General features: G+C 40.7%; 1 protein-coding gene across 5 annotated transcripts in view; it reads right to left on the bottom strand.

The window, feature by feature from the left end:
* The window catches only part of LOC139411240 (far upstream element-binding protein 3-like), a 71,451-nt gene extending 52,185 nt beyond the window's left edge, over positions 1–19,266 (bottom strand). For 2 of the 5 annotated variants that reach the window (XM_071157270.1, XM_071157273.1), the window contains exons 1-5: positions 18,984–19,172; positions 12,712–12,823; positions 4,833–4,866; positions 3,374–3,423; positions 1,508–1,579 (exon numbers count right to left, since the gene is read on the bottom strand). In XM_071157270.1, the coding sequence (XP_071013371.1) occupies positions 1,508–1,579; positions 3,374–3,423; positions 4,833–4,866; positions 12,712–12,823; positions 18,984–19,076 (361 nt within the window). In that variant the 5' untranslated portion in view covers positions 19,077–19,172. Of the gene's footprint in view, positions 1–1,507; positions 1,580–3,373; positions 3,424–4,832; positions 4,867–12,711; positions 12,824–18,983 lie in introns of all 5 variants that reach the window. The other 3 variants (XM_071157274.1, XM_071157271.1, XM_071157275.1) reach the window with 3 other exon arrangements.
* Positions 19,267–19,944: the final 678 nt, after the last annotated feature.

Below are 19,944 nucleotides of genomic sequence, written 5' to 3'. Positions count from 1 at the left end.
CTTACTTGCTGTGCTGTTACGTTGTTCATTTGTTCAGTCGTTTCATTCTCAACCAGGATTCCTATGAAACGCTGTTTGGGTCTTTGCGTGTCAAAAAATATACTATTTAACACATCAAATAACACAATTTGACATGTCAAATAAGTTTGTTGATCAATCAGGACCTGAATATGACTGAACGTCACATAATAATTTTTTACGTAGTTATTACACATGGATTACACCATCACTTGTATTCCATATGTCACAACGATTCATCGATATGTATGCTATGACGCTGGTAAAGTTGATCATTAAAAAAAAGCTAGCTAGTTCATAGATGCAAACAATGTAGTTCTTCCCCAAAAACATAGCAAAACGACACTGTTTCAGTAGCTATAGCTAGCTAGCTAACTATATAGCTAGATGTCATCTAAATTAACCCTAATTTATAAGACAGTTCTTATTTGATTAATGGTGGTTGGACCATCTATGTGAAGCCACAATAAGGATTAGTCACAATAGCGGTTAGCTATTGCGGTTAGCCTTCAAAATAAAAGTAGACTTTGCGGTTAGCCTTCAAAATAAAAGTATGGCATAATGCTACTATTTGTAATAATTTGCATCACTGTCAATGACATACTTTTATTCTGAAAGCAAACCGCAAATTCCAGTATTGCCCTTTAACAGTGCTACTGTATATTTTTTGACACGCAAAGACCCAAACGGTGTTCCATAGTATCTATGTCGTGAAGCTAACAGCAGTGACGCTATTACTGTGTAACTCCGGTAAGGCAACATCAGAAAAATAGCCCACTTGGTAGTGTGTACCGGTGTTCGACCAGTCGGCGAAAGCCAACATCACCCATGACAGAGAACGGTTGATTGGTTAAGGGCAATGAATTCCATTATCTTGGCTTTAATGGATTTCGCCTTTGAGTTGTCTCACTGAAATTTTCTTACTCTTTCAAATGACTGCTCGACTTGTTGACTGCTTGATCCACACAGCAGACATTGTGGGCTAGGTTAACAATGCTTTGTTGCACGTGAAGCCCAACATTTTACGTGGTGTCATTACATCCTGTACCTACATTATATAGGTATGCATGGTAGCTTTGACATTGGTTTTTAACATTGCCGTTAAACTAAACATCTGGCCAACACCGATGTTGGCATTTTTAGCTAACATCAGCCGATTCCGATATGTTCACCAATATATCATGAATCCCTACACTGTACATAGACACGGAATCACTGGCCACTTTAATAATGTTTACATACTGCTTTACTCATTTCATATGTATATACTGCATTCTATTCTACTGTATTTTAGTCAATGCCACTCCGACATTGCTCGTCCTAATACTTATATATTTCTTAATTCCATTATTTTACTTTAGATTCGTGTGTATTGTTGTGAATTGTTAGATACTACTGTACTGTTGGAGCTAGGAACACAAGCATTAACATCTGCTACATATGTGTATGTGACCAATAACATTTTATTTGTATATTTAGAACTGCTTACCAGAGGCAATTTGAATCTTGCACCCGGACTCCAGCTGGATTCTCGTAATTTGTTCACCTCCTCTGCCTATGACTAAAATAAGCGGGAGAAGGAGGGGAGAAAAAAAGTGGGATGGGAGTGGAGAAAATAGTTCAGGTAATGTGTCAGTTTGACAAAATAAATACAGTGCCTTGCGAAAGTATTCGGCCCCCTTGAACTTTGCGACCTTTTGCCACATTTCAGGCTTCAAACATAAAGATATAAAACTGTATTTTTTGTGAAGAATCAACAACAAGTGGGACACAATCATGAAGTGGAACGACATTTATTGGATATTTCAAACTTTTTTAACAAATCAAAAACTGAAAAATTGGGCGTGCAAAATTATTCAGCCCCTTTACTTTCAGTGAAGCAAACTCTCTCCAGAAGTTCAGTGAGGATCTCTGAATGATCCAATGTTGACCTAAATGACTAATGATGATAAATACAATCCACCTGTGTGTAATCAAGTCTCGTATAAATGCACCTGCACTGTGATAGTCTCAGAGGTCCGTTAAAAGCGCAGAGAGCATCATGAAGAACAAGGAACACACCAGGCAGGTCCGAGATACTGTTGTGAAGAAGTTTAAAGCCGGATTTGGATACAAAAAGATTTCCCAAGCTTTAAACATCCCAAGGAGCACTGTGCAAGCGATAATATTGAAATGGAAGGAGTATCAGACCACTGCAAATCTACCAAGACCTGGCCGTCCCTCTAAACTTTCAGCTCATACAAGGAGAAGACTGATCAGAGATGCAGCCAAGAGGCCCATGATCACTCTGGATGAACTGCAGAGATCTACAGCTGAGGTGGGAGACTCTGTCCATAGGACAACAATCAGTCGTATATTGCACAAATCTGGCCTTTATGGAAGAGTGGCAAGAAGAAAGCCATTTCTTAAAGATATCCATAAAAAGTGTTGTTTAAAGTTTGCCACAAGCCACCTGGGAGACACACCAAACATGTGGAAGAAGGTGCTCTGGTCAGATGAAACCAAAATTGAACTTTTTGGCAACAATGCAAAACGTTATGTTTGGTGTAAAAGCAACACAGCTCATCACCCTGAACACACTGTCAAACATGGTGGTGGCAGCATCATGGTTTGGGCCTGCTTTTCTTCAGCAGGGACAGGGAAGATGGTTAAAATTGATGGGAAGATGGATGGAGCCAAATACAGGACCATTCTGGAAGAAAACCTGATGGAGTCTGCAAAAGACCTGAGACTGGGACGGAGATTTGTCTTCCAACAAGACCATGATCCAAAACATAAAGCAAAATCTACAATGGAATGGTTCAAAAATAAACATATCCTGGTGTTAGAATGGCCAAGTCAAAGTCCAGACCTGAATCCAATCGAGAATCTGTGGAAAGAACTGAAAACTGCTGTTCACAAATGCTCTCCATCCAACCTCACTGAGCTCAAGCTGTTTTGCAAGGAGGAATGGGAAAAAATGTCAGTCTCTCGATGTGCAAAACTGATAGAGACATACCCCAAGCGACTTACAGCTGTAATCGCAGCAAAAGGTGGCGCTACAAAGTATTAACTTAAGGGGGCTGAATAATTTTGCACTCCCAATTTCAGTTTTTGATTTGTTAAAAAAGTTTGAAATATCCAATAAATGTCGTTCCACTTCATGATTGTGTCCCACTTGTTGTTGATTCTTCACAAAAAATACAGTTTTATATCTTTATGTTTGAAGCCTGAAATGTGGCAAAAGGTCGCAAAGTTCAAGGGGGGCGAAAACTTTCGCAAGGCACTGTACATCCTTTAACGTAACTCAAAATCAAGCATCCAAGGACGAAAACATCCCAAACCACATAACGTACCTCCCATAACATGTACTTACTGAATCCAACCATTCTATCAGGCACTTTGAAGTCTTCTGTCAAAACAGCCCTAAATTACAAGAGGGTGTGGTGAAAAGAGACAAGATATATACTGAGTGTACAAAACATTAAGAACACCTGCTCTTTCATGACATAGACTGACCAGGTAAAAGCTATGATCCCTTATTGATGTCACTTGTTAAATCCACTTCAAATCAGTGCAGATGAAGGGGAGGAGATGGGTTAAATTAAGATTTTTAAGCCTTGACATAATTGAGACGTGGATTGTGAATGTCTGCCATTTACAGGGTGAATGGGCAACACAATATTTAAGTGCCTTTGAATGGGGAATGGTAGTAGGTGCACCTGTTTTGACAAGTGCTGCAACGCTGCTGGGTTTTTCACACAGCAGTTTCCCAGGTCTATCAAGAATGGTTCATCAGCCAAAGGACATCCAGCCAACTTGACACAATTGTGGGAAGCATTGTAGTCAACATGGGTCAGCATCCCTGTGGAATGATTTCGACACCTTGTAGAGTCCATGCCCAGATGAATTGAGGCTGTTCTGAGGGCGGGGGGGGGGGGTGCAGCTCAATATTAGTAAGCTGTTCTTAATGTTTTGTACGCGTAAAAAAACGACAATTTAATATTTTTGTGGGCAGTAGCAGTAGACGGATACAGTGTAGAAAGGCCATCAGATGAGTCAATAAATGATTATGTTGCGCACCTACACTACAGGGCTATGGATAACACTTATCTGCTGTTCCATCGCTGTGATAGAGCATATGAACTACAGATAATATAAACGCTTGAGTAAATGAGGGATGCCAAGTATATTATAGAAAGCAGGTGCTTCAACAGAGGTGAGGTTCCTGAGTGAATTAAACAATTAACATCCCATAAGATGCTATGCTCCCACAGGGCATGAATGGTCACTGAATGGTTTGATGAGCATGAAAACAATATACGCCATAGCCATCTCAGTCACCAGATCTCAACCCAATTGACCACTTATGGGATATTCTGTAGCGTCGCCTGGGACAGCGTTTTCCACCACCATCAACAAAACACAAAATCATGGAATTTCTTGTGGAGGAATGGTGTCGCATCCCTCCAATAGATTTCCAGACACTTGTAGAATTTATGTCAAAGGGCATTGAAACTGTTCTGGCTCAAGGTGGCTCAACGCCCTATTAAGACACTATGTTGGTGTTTCCTTTATTTTGGCAGTTACCTACACACATAATACTTTAGACTTCGCTATATTTGCAAAGCAGAAGACGGTGAAGCTGTCCACAAATCATTATCTGGTCTAAGTACTTCAGCGCTATCCCGCTGGGGATCCAGTGTTGTGTATTTGGGTTGGATAGTGAGCTAAAATGAAGTGGAGGAGAGGGAGTAATCCCACAGATTGTTCAATCAATATGTATTTACTGTCTGTCAATACAGCGGGTAAATTGGTGCTGGCTACAGGCTTACCTTTGATGTACCATGGCTCCCAGCTGGTTACCTACTATGAGGGGAGTCGGCAAGAGCCAGCCGGAAAGGAGACCAGGGCCAGAGGGAGATGCAGAGGAGAGAGAAAAATATATTAGTGAAGGTAACTTTTTTTTCTTAAAAAATATTTTAATACGAAATATATTAAGACAAAATTATTGGCTGCACCCATGCCAAAGAGCCTGAAATGCGCTGCAATGGATGCCCTTTTACAGGTTCCAATTCTACTATTTTGTATGTTTTTTGGAGCTGATAATAAAAAGGTGCAATATGCAGAAATTGCTCCGCCATTTACTGGTTGCAAAAATTCTAAAATTTCTGTTTGTGACAAAACAAGCAGTCATTCCTTAGGGAATCAATGTACCGTCTATACTGCTGTGAAATATCTTTTCCATAACCAAAAACACTCTATTTTCAGCTGTTCAAACCTGGTGTACAAAACCAAAAGTAAAAGACAAAAACTAAACTTAAGAATGGAAAGCATAGAAATAGCACACACAGAACAGATCAACTGCTTCTTTGATTTACTTTCAACGAAGACATTAACTCTACATACAAAACTATGTGGACACCCCTTCGAATTAGTGGATTCCGTTATTTCAGCCACACCAGTTGCTCACAGGTGTATACAATCCAGCACACAGCCATGCAATCTCCATAGACAAATATTGGCAGTAGAATGGCCTTACTGAAGAGCTCAGTGACGTTCAACGTGGCACCTTCATAGGATGCCACCTTTCCAACAAGTTATTTCATCAAATGTCTGTCCTACTCGAGCTGCCCCTGTAAACTGTAAGAGCTGTTATTGTAAAGTGGAAAGGTCTAGGAGCAACAACGTCTCAGCTGCAAAGTGGTAGACCACACAAGCTCACAGAACGGGCCCAATGAGTGCTGGAGCATGGAGAACGTAAAAACAGTCTATCCTCGGTTGCAACACTCACTACCGAGTTCCAAACTGACTCTGGAAGCAACATCAGCACAATCACTGTTCATAAGGAGTGTCATTAAATGGGTTTCCATTGCCGAGCAGCCACACATTAGCCTAAAGTCACCAAGCGCAATGCCAAGCTGGAGAGGTGTACAGCTCACCATCATTGGACTCTGGACCAGTGGAAACACGTTTTCTGGAGTGATGAATCACGCATCACCATCTGGCAGTTCAACGGACGACCCTGAGTTTGGCGGATGCCAGGAGAATGTATTATACTATACAATGTATAGTGCCAAGTGTAAAGTTTGGTGGAGGAGGAATAATGATCTGGGGCTGTTTTTCATGGTTCGGGCTAGGCCCCTTAGTTCCAGTGAAGGGAAATCTTAATGTTACAGCATACAATGACATTCTAGACGATTCTGTGATTCCAACTTTGTGGCAACAGTTTGGGGAAGGCCCTTTTCCGTTTCAGAATGACAATGCCCCAGTGCACAAAGCGAGGTTCATACAGAAACATTTTAGGGTATCTGAGGAGTAAATAGAAACCTATTTTGACTTGTTGAAACAAAGTTTAGGGGTAGATTTTCTGATTCCTTTCTCTGCCTGTTGAACGAGTGGATTACTCAAATCGATGGCGCCAACTAAACTGCCTTTTAGGGAAATAAAGAAGAATTTTATATGACAAAATGACACTACATGTTTTAGCTGGGACCCTTTGGATGACAAATCAGAGGAAGATTTTCAAAAAGTCAGTGAATATTTATTTAAATCGTTATTTGTGAATGTATGAAACCTGTGCCGGTGGAAAAATATTTTGATGTGGGGTGCCGTCCTCAAACAATCGCTTGGCATGTTTTTGCTGTAATAGCTATCAGACAGTTCAGTTAGATTAACATGAATTTAAGCTTTCAGCTGATATAAGACACTTATATGTACATAAATGTTTAAAATCCATAATATTTATGATCATTTATTTGAATTTGCATGCCTTTCAGTTTCACCGGAAGTTGTCTCGCTAGCGGGACTCCTATCCCTAAGCAGTTTTTTAAGAACAGCTGGTGCGCACTCTCTATTATTAAGGAAGTCTCAAGGTCAAAGTTAGAATACCTCATGATAAGCTACTATTTACCAAGATAATGTATCTATATTTTTCCTACCAGCACAAACTGATGTTGGCAACCAGACCACACTCAACAAGCTGTATCGGGCCATTAGTAAACAAGAAAATGCTCATCCAGTGGCTAATGATTTTAATGGAGGGAAACTAAAGATCAAATTTACCTCATTTCTACCAGCATATCACCTGTGCAACTAGAGAAGACAAAAAAACTCTAGATCACCTTTACTTCACACACAGAAACACATACAAGCTCTCCCTAGCCCTCCATTTAGCAAATCTGACAATAACTCTATTTTAAGCTAAGCTTCAAGGTCTGTTTCGCTAGCAGAGACTGGAATATGTTCTGGGATTCATCCAATGGCATTGAGGAGTTTACCACATAAGTCACCGGCTTCATTAACCCTCAAGTCTATTTCTCTCTGTTTAAGCTAGAGATATCCTTTCGCATCTGCGATGTAAGGTGGCTGAGCTACAGCGGTGTGTGTCAGACCATGATGTCCTGAAAATCGGTCTTATCACGAAAACGTCTGTAGCGTCCGAACAGTTTGGCCTACAACCTATTATGGCCCCTCTATCAAAAGGTGAGTCTCTCACGAACAGGTATATGTCAACTCCATATTAATGCCCATGATTTTGTAATTACATGTTCGACGAGCAGGTGTCCACATACTTTTGGTGTATATATGGAAGTAGTTTAGTGCCTAAAAAAGGGGGGTAAATATGTTCCCACAAATGTCCTGGTCTTTTTTATATAACCTTTTCCAGGACGCTGTCTTTCAAAGATAATTTGTAAAAATCCAAATAACTTCACAGATCTTCATTGTAAAGGGTTTAAACACTGTTTCCCATGCTTGTTCAATGAACCATAAACAATTAATGAACATGCACCTGTGGAACGGTCATTAACCTGTTGAAAATAGGGGGCACTATTTTCATTTTTGGAAAAATAACGTTCCCAAACTAAACAGGCTATTTTGTCAGGACAAGATGCTAGAATATGCATATAATTGACAGCTTAGGATAGAAAACACTCTAAAGTTTCCAAAAATCCAATCAGGAAGTGACTCATGTTTGAAAGCTCTGCGTTCCAATGCGTCCCTATTGAGCAGTGAATGGGCTATCAACCAGATTCCTTTTTCTACGTATTCCCCAAGGTGTCTACAGCATTTTGACGTAGTTTCACACCTTATGTTGAAGAATGAGCGCAAGCGACTACATTGCGTAAGTGTCCGGCTGAGGGCTCTCAGAGTAATTCTTGCGTAATAGACAGAGGTAGCTATTTTTCCTCCCGGTCTTACTGAAAATACAGCTGTCCCGGTTGATATATTATCGAATAGATATTTGAAAAACACCTTGAGGATTGATTATAAACAACGTTTGCCATGTTTCTGTCGATATTATGGAGCTAATTTGGAATATTTTTCGGCGTTGTCGTGACCGCAATTTCCGGTCGAATTCTCAGCCAAACGTGAAGAACTAACGTAGTTACTTCGGCTACAAAAATAATATTTTTGGAAAAAAGGAACATTTGCTATCTAACTGGGAGTCTCGTGAGTGAAAACATCCGAAGCTCATCAAAGGTAAATGATTTAATTTGATTGCTTTTCGTGACCAGATTGCTATCGATAAACTTACACAAATGCTTGTCTTGCTTTGGCTGTAAAGCATAATGTCAAAATCTGAGATGACAGGGTGATTAACAAAAGGCTAAGCTGTGTTTCACTATATTTCATGAATATGAATATTTTCTAGAAAATATTTTTTGTCCGTTGCGTTATGCTAATTACTGTGGTTGATGACAACGCTCCCGGATCCGGGATGGGTAGATCCAATTAAGACAAACAGCTTACAGACGGTAGGCAACTAAGGTCAAAGTTATGAAAACTTAGGACACTAAAGAGGCCTTTCTACTGACTCTGAAAAACACCAAAAGAAAGATGCCATGCTCATCTGCGTGAATGTGCCTTAGGCATGCTGCAAGGAGGCATGAGGACTGCAGATGTGGCAAGGGCAATAAATTGCAATGTCCGTACTGTGAGATGCCTAAGACAGCGCCACAGGGAGACAGGACGATCAGCTGTCCGTCCTCGCTGTGGCAGACCACGTGTAACAACACCTGCACAGGATCGGTACACCCGAACACCACACCTGCGGGACAGATACAAAAAGTGCTCTTCACTGACGAGTCGTGGTTTTGTCTCACCAGGGGTGATGGTCGAAGGAATGAGCGGTACACTGAGGCCTGTACTCTGAAGCGGGACCGATTTGAAGGTGGAGGGTCTGTCATGGTCTGGGGCGGTGTGTCACAGCATCATCGGACTGAGCTTGTTGTCATTGCAGGCAATCTCAATGCTGTGCGTTACAGGGAAGACATCCTCCTCCCTCATGTGGTACCCTTCCTGCAGGCTCATCTTAACATGACCCTCCAGCATGGCAATGCCACCAGCCATACTGCTCATTCTGTGCGTGATTTACTGCAAGACAATAATGTCAGTGTTCCACTATGGCCAGCGAAGAGCACGGATCTCAATACCATTGAGCACGTCTGGTACCTGTTGGATCGGAGGGTGAGGGCTAAGGCCATTCCCCCCAGAAACGTCTGGGAACTTGCAAGTGCCTTGGTGGAAGAGTGGGGTAACATCTCACAGCAAGAAATGGCAAATCTGGTGCAGTCCATGAGGAGATGCACTGCAGTACTTCATGCAGCTGGTGGCCACACCAGATACTGACTGTTACTTTTGACCCCAGCCTTTGTTCAGGGACACATTACATTTCTGTTAGTCACATGTCTTTCTCAGTTGTTGAATCTTGTTATGTTCATGCAAATATTTACACATGTTAAGATTGCTTAAAAATAAACACAGTTGACAGTGAGAGGACGTTTCTTTTTTTTCCTGGAGTTTCACATCTCTCATATATAGGACAAACTTCCTTTTTGGACCATCTGTTTTTCCATTGGTTAATCAAAGTGTTCCTATGGGCTAATAACATTAAAGTTTTTTAAATTTTATATATACCTAAAGGGGTCTTAAAATTCCAAACTGAATATCTAAATGATCTGCGATTACAACACCACCCCCCCACAGTGCATTGACGATATCTTTTAATTGGCAAAATATATTCTAATTGGTCAGACATTTTGTTTTTGCATAGTGTGACACTATTAGAAGACTATCCCTAGCTGATGGGAACTTTTACAGTAGGTGCCTCACAAGAAAGGTGGCTTAGGCCTAAGAGATTTATGGAGGATTTCCATTGTAGCAAACCAGCAGTCATGGATTTCAAATTTTACATTTTTTTCTCTCTCCGACAGACAATACACAAACAGTAATCCAGTCGGGTGTCATTGGCTACAGTCAGCTCCAGTAGGACCACATTTAAACAGTATTTAATCTTCCAACTCAGTATGGATCTTCCCACGATCAGCCTGGCAGGCCCCCAAAATGGACAAATAAAAAGAAATGACTTAGAGGAGCAGCGGGATAGTGCCATCATAGCAAACAATGGCATTTGTCACTCAAATCCAACTTTCCTTAGCTTGGCTTTTTAAGACTGTACGCTTTTCCATCGCCGCAGGATAGAGCGTCCAGTGCAGGAGAACTGGCCAACTCTTATACCCTTTTCACACTGTCATGCTGGCTCTGATATTTTCTTTTCACATTGTCCTGGTTACAGCAACGACAGTGCATGCGTAACGAGGCCAGCGCAGTACAACTTGGCTCAGCTCAGTAGTGTCAAAATGCTGATTGTTTGGGATCTCAAATACAAATCTCTACCCCTTTCCTATGGTCCATTCGACAACTCCCATATGTTTTCAGACTCAATGTCATTTGTATTAAGATGAAATTGATGAAAGTGTCTCTAAACTGTTGCCCCTTATCATCTTCGTACCTAGCTTAGATTGGGTTGTGGATGAATGGATTTGTGATGAAGAGAATAAAAACTGTAATATTGAATAAATACCTTTGGATCCTGACAGATTACCAGGGTCCAAAGGTAGAAAAGTTCTACCTTGCTACATTGGAATAATATTTAAATCTATGTTTTATGTACATAAAAAGGGTTGCACATTTGGGGGAATATTCAGAGGTGGAATTGAACTTTAATTAAATTAGTTAACTCTCCACATGGGATGATTTCACTAAACAACAAAAAGGAAATATTGAATGATCCCCAATGATCCATTGCATCTCCCAAAAACATTTTCAACATACATCAGTAAAATGATAGTCTTGAAACTAAAGCTTTGGTTGTCTTCTTCTCAAGCTTCCATGTCTTTTCCCTGGACCTCCTCAATGTCCACCTCTTGAACATCAGACTCTGAGGCCTCATCTTCACTGTCCAATCTTGTTGAGGATGGTATGCTGTCAGGCTCGAAAAAGCCTAAAATTTGCCCAGATTGCCACCAATTTTTAAACCCTTTGTATTGGTCAGCCTGTTGCATGCTTTGGTGTGTGTGTTCCCAAACAAGCACCAGTTGTGCTCTGATGCGGCTGATGTTGGTGGGATTTGGAGGATGGTGGAGGCAAAAGGGGAAAGAACCTCAGATCCACAAAGTCCCTTCCACCAGCTGGCTGATGGATATGTTGGCACAACTGCCATATTGCATCTCCATCCCAAAGCCCTTGCTTGGAAGTGTACTTCGCCAGACTGCCAAGAACCTTGACCTCATCCATGCTAAGGTGGCGAGACATGGTAGTGATGGCACTATAGGCCTTGTTGATCTCTGCACCAGACAGGATGCTCTTGCCAGCATACTTGGGGCCCAACATGTATGCCGTGGCGTGTATGGGCTTCAGGCAGAAGTCTTCACGCTTTTTGATATATTTCAGAAGTGCAGTTTCCTCTGCTTGGAGCAACAGTGAAGTGGGCAGGGCAGTACGGATTTCTTCTCTTTCATCTGCAAGCAGAGTCTGAACATCAGAGAGGATGGCATTGTCTCCCTCCATCTATGCAATGGCTACTGTTATAGGTTTCAGGAGTTTCAGGCTGCTTACCACTCCCTCCCAAAATACATCATCCAGGAGGATCCTCTTGATGGGGCTGTCCATATCGGCAGACTGTGATATGGCCATTTCATAGAGAGACTCCTTCCCCTCCAGGAGACTGTCAAACATGATGACAACACCACCCCAACGGGTGTTGCTGGGAAGCTTCAATGTGGTGCTCTTATTCTTCTCACTTTGCTTGGTGAGGTAGATTGCTGCTATAACTTGAAGACCCTTCACATACCTAACCATTTCCTTGGCTCTCTTGTAGAGTGTATCCATCGTTTTCAGTGCCATGATTTCCTTGAGGAGCAGATTCAATGCATGAGCAGCACAGCCAATGGGTGTGATGTGAGGTAGGACTCCTCCACTTTAGACCAAGCAGCCTTCATGTTCACAGCATTGTCTGTCACCAGTGCAGATACCTTCTGTGGTCCAAGGTCATTGATGACTGCATTCAGCTCATCTGCAATGTAGAGACCAGTGTGTCTGTTGTCCCTTGTGTCTGTGCTCTGGTAGAATACTGGTTGAGGGGTGGAGATGATGTAGTTAGTTATTCCTTGCCCACGAACATTCAACGACACTCACCAGAGATGATTGCAATACAGTCTTGCTTTCTCTATGATTTTCTTGACCTTCACTTGAACTCTGATGAACTCTGCATCCAGCAAATGAGTAGATAAAGCATGTCTGATTGGTGACTAATCGTTCATGGACTCGTTTCAAGGTAAAAAAGTTAAGACACTGTGAAAACCTCAGGAAACTATCCCTTTAAAATCGCCGGCAAGAGAAGAATGAAATGGCTAATAGCAACTAGCTTACCTCCGTCTTCCACCGATCGCTTTTGGTCCCCGTAGCCATACATGGAGGGGTCTACAATAGGTGGGGAACTGTTTAGGTGAGAAATCTGCTCATTCCTCATTTTTCCTGCCATCTGAAATGTGAGGAAAATAATAATTACTTCACAGATTTTCTATACAACAGTTCATCCATCCATTGTATTCATTGTTGTTACAATCTGAGAAACATTTCACCAAAAAATTGCTTATTACATTTATCAAAATTGCCAGTCCTATGACCACTAAAGCCCATTATACGCTACCTTTAGTGACGATAGTATTATCTGGCCGGGGAAGTTTTGTTAAGAGCTCCGACGCTTGTTCTGAACATTAAAATGCTTTGCTTGCAGTACGGTTTTGGAAACATAAGGAACATATTGTTCATATCAGCAGGAAATTATTATTTTTAAGCAAATTACTACACACCTTTATAGGGTTAGGGTTCCCACACAGCCATATGTCCATGTTACAGTGCTTGTTTATGAAAAGCAGACAGAAGACCCCTGCACATCGACTTGGTACTGGTACCTTGTGTATATAGCCAAGTTTTTGTCACTCATTTTGTATATATTATGAGTTATTATTTCTCAATTCTCTCTCTCTGCATCGTTGGGAAGGGCCCGTAGGTATGCATTTCACTGTTAGTCTACATATTTTGTTTACAAAGCATGTGACAAATAACATTTGATTTGATCGCAGGTTTTAAGCGACTGGCAGATGGGGTGAAAATGGAATTAGATTGATCTGTCAATAGTTTCTATATCAGACACACAAGTGCGGTACACTAAGGGATGAGCCTACGGCAGGTATAAAACTGAGTGTGCTGGCTAAACTAACCCACTCCCAGCCAGTAAGGAGCAGGCTGAGTTAATAGCATATTAGACAGTCCTCCCCTAGCCAGAACCCAATGGGCCAGGGGACGAAGGGTGGGACGGCACCAAGTCTAGCTATTCCTTCATCATTTACAGACCAGAGATAATAATACAACAGGCCGAAAACAACTGGAGAATCAGAGTGGGCTTGTCTGAAATGCAGTGTGTCATGTAACAGCCCAGCCCAAAGGCTACACTGTCCATGTTACAGTGCTTGTTTATGGAAAACAGAAGCGTACATGCGCTAATTAGCCATCGGCGACTCAAGAAGACCTGTGTGTAAAGGGAAGACTGGCGCCACAAACGTCTTGTCGCTGAAAAATACTGTTGGCTGCAACTACGTTTAGGTGGAGTATTTGTCTGTTTTGACTGCCAGAGCCAATTCGCCTCTAAACAGAACATGTAAGGTCCTTGGACTATAAGGAGTAATGTTAAGCCATTTAGTTCATTATTGGGCTATATGACCACGTCAGGCAATTGCGTCAAAAGCACTTGTAACCATGAGTGCTAGAGCTATTATCTGCTGAACAACACAACAAGGTTGACTCATCGGCAACTGAAATGCCTAAACCAAATAGCCTAACCTTGAGAAATCAAATGACAACCAAGGAAAAAAAATAAAAAATAAAAATGTGCAACACTGTATAGAATCATTTTCTGTTTCTCTTATTATCTTATCTCTTATCCATTTAATAATGTATCATCTGAGCTTTGAGTAGCCAATGGAGCCATGCAGTTCAACCATTCCCATTCCAAAAAACGTATTGTCGACACTTGAGATGATTTTGAATCTTTCAGAGGCCGAATTGTTATCACCTCTATCCATGAGTTTTGGGGCCAAAGAGCTAGTTAGTGAGCATTCTGTCAAACAATGTGATAGAGGGTTCAATCAAACAAATCACATATATTTTGCATGAGAGGGAGCATTGTAATATCTACGTTTACCCAAAACCTTTATGTAGCACAAATAGGCATATTATCTATGGTATCTAGTGAAAAAACATAATATAGTACTAAGGTGTTAGGTGACGCGATAAACAATGGACGCTATGCGAGAATTCTACAAAGATAACTGCAGTAATCAAATAAATTTTCACTAAATGTCAATAATGTTGTCGTCAAAATACATAAATCATTTGAAAACATGAATGTGGGAGTTGTCTAAAAATCCCAGTACTGTACGTCATGATATTTACGCAATATGAGCCCAAATTTAAATCAAGCGTCATGCTTAAAACGTTCAAATCTGTGAGACAGCCCTTTTTCTGAATCCTGTGAAATCGGTGTGTTCATATTTGCTCTTTGCGAATGGTATTCTTCACTATACCAGAGTAAGATTGATATGACATTGTATTGCCAACAAGTATTGGAAAATCCTGAGTGTGTTCTACGGTCATCAAACATACTTTGGACTGAAATATAAGGTTAAATGTTCTCAGAGACACTGAAAAAACATTGCAGGTTACAAAGTAGAGCTTCGTAGCTACGTTTTGATGATGGGTTGTCAGGGATTGGTCCAAATTCACCACCCCCATTTCCATGACTTGTGCTAGCTTGCTAGCTGTGTGGGAGAGCCTGATACCGTTGTAACGTGCCATTGCAGCTGTATTGTACCAAAAGCTATTCTTGTGACTGATGGTTTTATTCTTTCAAGTAAAAACTACAATAACAGTGGCTACAGCCCTACAATCAATAAAAACATAGCTAAATATCAGTGAATTGAAAATGTGTCCTAACTATCTTTCTGTGCAGCTGGCTCGCAGAGAGCTCACCAACTGTCTCTTACTGGAAATGGTGGAGTTTATCCTCCCATCACCAATGTAACGCATCAACACCAAAAAATACATTACAATGTAACCCAACTCAGGTGTAGACCTACCTTAAACTGTGTTACAGTTTAGACTTAGTGAGAAGTGTGTGTCTGTGCTAGCCTAACACAGACATACCCAGCCTATGTGTGATGTGTGTTAGAGATGCAAGATATATCAGTGAACATATCGGAATCGGACGATAAAAGCTCAAAATGCCAACATCGGTATCGGCTGATGTCTAGTTCAACGCCCGATTTGCAAAACCGATGTCAAAGCTGACGTGCATACCTGTATAACGTAGGTACATGACGTAACGACGCCACATACAATTTTGCTCTATACATGCAACACAGCATTCCTAAACTAGCCCACAATGTCTGCTGTGTGGATCAAGCAGTCAACAAGTCAAGCAGTCATTTGAAAGAGTAAGACCATTTCAGAGACATCTCAAAGGCGAAATCCATTAAAGCCAAGATAATGGAATTCATTGCCCTTGACAATGAACCGTTCTCTGTCATGGGTGATGTTGACTTTCGCCGACTGGTCGAGCACCGGTACACACTACCAAGTGCTCTATTTTTCAGATGTTGCCCTAACGAAGTTACACAGTAATAGCGTCACTGCTAGTAGCTTCACGACATACATACTATGGAACACCGTTTGAGTCTTTGCATGTCAAAAAATATACAGTAGCACTGTCAAAGCTGTACAAAAAAAGTCAGCAAACACCAGCCACGAACGATGTATTTGCAATACAGAGTTGGTAATAAAGCATAATTTGTTCGACCACAACTTCTGTGGTAGCTAGCTTTAGCTTGGTACCTAGCTAGCACCAATACAACCAGCCTGAAAACAGAAACTGCAGTCATTTTCATTACTCTTAGCAATGATTTAGGAATCCTTGTGAGTAAGTATTAGCTAGGTTGTAACTTGTTGTTCACCTATTGAAATTGAACTTCAGTTCATGAAAATAAATAGCTACAACTAACTATAGCTACTGAAACAGATTATGTATTTTTTCTATGTTTTTAGGGAAGAACATTGTTTGCATCCATGAGCTAGCTAGCTTTTTTTTATAGCCAGCACTGTAGGTGTGCGAGACAACTTTACCACCATCATAGTACACGTATCGATTAATCGTTGTGACATATGAAATACAAGTGAGTGTAATCAATGTGTAATAACTACTTTAGCAAAATATGTATGAACGCGTTAAATTATTATGCGACGTGCAGTCATACTCAGGTCCTGATTGGTCAACAAACTTATTTGACAAGTCAAAGTCAAGTCAACACAGCAAGTAAGTGAAAGAAATAGGTTTTGATTATGTTTTACTGGTAATGGGGACATAAGTAAATGCCAACAAAATAACTTTTTGGTCAGTGTGGTGTGTGTGTAACCTTAATTTAACTAGGCAAGTCAGTTAAGAACAAATTCTTATTTACAATGACGGCCTACCCCAGCCTATGGGACTCCCAATCACGGCCGGACATGATACAGCCTTGATTCGAACAAGGGACTGTAGTGACACCTGTTGCACTGAGATGCAGTGCCTTAGACCGCTTCATCCATGTGTGTGTTAACTATTTAACTGTACTAGAATGCTTAAAAGGCCACTAAAATATTTAATATCGGTTATCGGTATCAGTTCTTTTGGCAAGGAAACTATCAGATATCGGTATCGGCCAAAAATGTCATATCGGTTCATCACTAGTGTGTGTGGGGATGCTGAGAAGTGTGTGTCTGTGTTAGACTGTGTGTGTGTAGGTGGCACAGGCACAGGGTTGGGCGTATTATTTTGCACTATGCCTAATCAGTTGGCCTACTGAATAGAACATTACTGTGATATATACAGCCTAACAGTTACTAATTGGTAAATAGTATCCCTGCTTTTTGTTCATGATTATGTCATCTCAATTATATGTCCTCCATTACCATCCCAGGTACGTGCGCGGGCTACACCTTACTCCTCAGTATAAACTCCCAGTTCCGCATAAAACGGCAATACTTAATTTCATTCCATACAAAACGAATTAGCATAATATGTATCTAATTTGCATAAAGCAGTATACAAAGTTGTATTCTAATTTCATAAATTGTTACCCACTCTGTTTTTCATCAACCATGAAGATTTGTTAATATGACCACCCTACTTCAAATTATTGGGCTTAAATGACTGAAATTACGTATTCCGTACTACCTAATTAGTAGCCACCCCATCTGAAGTGCATCTTTAGCATAATATAGCATTTTAATCTTTTTTTGGGGGGGGGGGGTCGTCATCTCTGTGTTCTACAGCAATTCTGACCACCCGATCTTGTGTTTTTGGACAAAAGGTGTTGAATTTAAGAATCCAGACAGGTTATTTGGTGCTTTATTGACAAGGGATCAATATTGGCCTGTCCTTTTACGATCAATTTTAAATAAGATATCTCAGAATTGGTAAATCCTATCCTCATGATATAAAATGTGCTGTGTTCCTGGGAAGCTTCTCTAGAACATGGAATACAAAGTATAACACAAAAACCACAGTTTAATTTTGTCCTCTAAAACAGTATTTTTAATGCGCCATTGGTGTCTTGAGTAAAAAAAAAAATGTTATTAATCTCTACTCCAGTTTGAACTAATTAAACCATATTGAAGTGTAGAAATTATAATTAATTTAATCTCTGAACAATTTTTCTTCAATCACAGTATTTTCAATATTTGGTCTCAAACCAGTGAGTTTATTAACATTCCTCAAGAATATCAACATAAGTAATTGCTGACAGTGGAAGAGGTGGAAATGTTTGTCATATAATTGCTACATTTATTGCTACATTTACTATAAATATAGCATCAAAAATAGTTTTCCAGATTTAATTCTGGTGATGCGAATATTGGTTCAAGACTGAGACAACCTGGTTAAATTTGGGTCAGGAGTCTAACACCCTAATACTAGTGACAATCTACCCTTACCTGCTCTTTAATCGGGTTCCTAAATAGACACACCAGCACAGTGCATAATATGGTGCTTGCCAGTTACATAATGGAGCCTACTTGGGGGGGGGGGGGGCAATTGACTCAATGATGTTTACAACTGGGAAACAATATGGACAACGATCTGTTTAAAAACGTGTGGGTGTGTTTGGAATCTTTGCCTACTTGTCACGGATTGTTATGGGTTTGAGAGCACGGTCACACAGTTCAACCCCAGAACTTCAGTGACTGAACAACAAGTTGCATTTGGACACGTGTGGAAAACGTAGCTAGCTACTGTAGATCTTAACATAAATTAACTTGAAGACTTCGTGGTAACAACACGGTAAACTACATAAAAACATCGTTTCCAGTCGTGACCTGTTGCAGCCAAAATGAACACACGCGAGTACTCATTGCAAACTCGAAACTATTGTGGTTGTCAACTAGCTTAGAATGTTAGCTAGCTGGCTAGGTCGCTGGCTAGTGTTTTTCATGAACACATAGCACAAGCTGCAGAGATGGGCGAGTTAAAATAAAAGTTATGTATAGTCGTTTAAAAGGTCTAGCTCAACCTCAGTTGATTCCTTCGCGAATTCCTCTACTCCTATTACCTGTCGGGCCCGATGTAAAGCGTGGGCGAAGCCGTCAGCTTTCATTCCGGACTGAGCAACGGAGGCCTGTCCCTGCACCAACTCCGCCATCATCAACTCCACCCAGACTTCTCGGTTGTAAATAATTACCACAGCCACAAAGTCAGAATTGGCTATTGTAAAAAAATTAAAAAATGCACTTTTGTCTTAATTTAAGGTTAGGCACAGGGTTATCAGTTTGGTTAATGTTAGGTTTATAATCACATTGTGGAAACAGGTGGGGCTTAGCTATAATTTTTACTTTGTAGCTGTGATAACCAGTGACGGCCAGACTGCTCAGTTGTTGGACGCGTTCGAGTAAATCACTTTTGTCAGGGCTGCAGTACAAACAATTAAGACACCCTCGTCCACTTACCCTAGCCTTTTTCCCTTGGGGGAATCACCGTCGCCATCTTGGCCGGTGGTCCAAATAATTAGCCAAGCAAGGGAAATTTGCAACCTAAGCCCTCGTTCTTAGTCAGTTTTGCGAGTGTACAATTATGTTAACTCAGGGGCCAGAACCGCCCCATAATCCGCTAATAAAAATCCATAATTTAAAAACAAAATCACTGGAGAAGTCTACAAGTGTAAGTAAAAACGAATGCAAATATGTTAGAAACTGTGATACTGATGCACATGACGGCACAAACGTCTCGTTAAAAAGTACATATGTTTTTGTTTGGTAATCTTTTGGAAATTGTAGAAAAACATTTTCCTTCTTCAGAAGTTCCAGCTAGGCAGGCTAACGTTATTTAGCCAATTAATGTGCTGGCTATCATAGTGTAGGCTTATATTAATAATTATATATTTAATATAAGTATACATGCACTCATAATTGACTGTAGCTCATATAAAGCACACAGCTACCGGTGGCTGAAAACACAATCACGGGATGAACGAGTGACGAATTTCCGGCCAAGGCTGGTCTGGAAATTGTCCGATC

Source organism: Oncorhynchus clarkii, chromosome 6, assembly GCF_045791955.1.
Source record: "Oncorhynchus clarkii lewisi isolate Uvic-CL-2024 chromosome 6, UVic_Ocla_1.0, whole genome shotgun sequence".
Lineage (NCBI taxonomy): Eukaryota > Metazoa > Chordata > Actinopteri > Salmoniformes > Salmonidae > Oncorhynchus > Oncorhynchus clarkii.
Note: the sequence above shows the minus strand (reverse complement) of the source record. Positions and strands in the feature narration are given on the sequence as shown.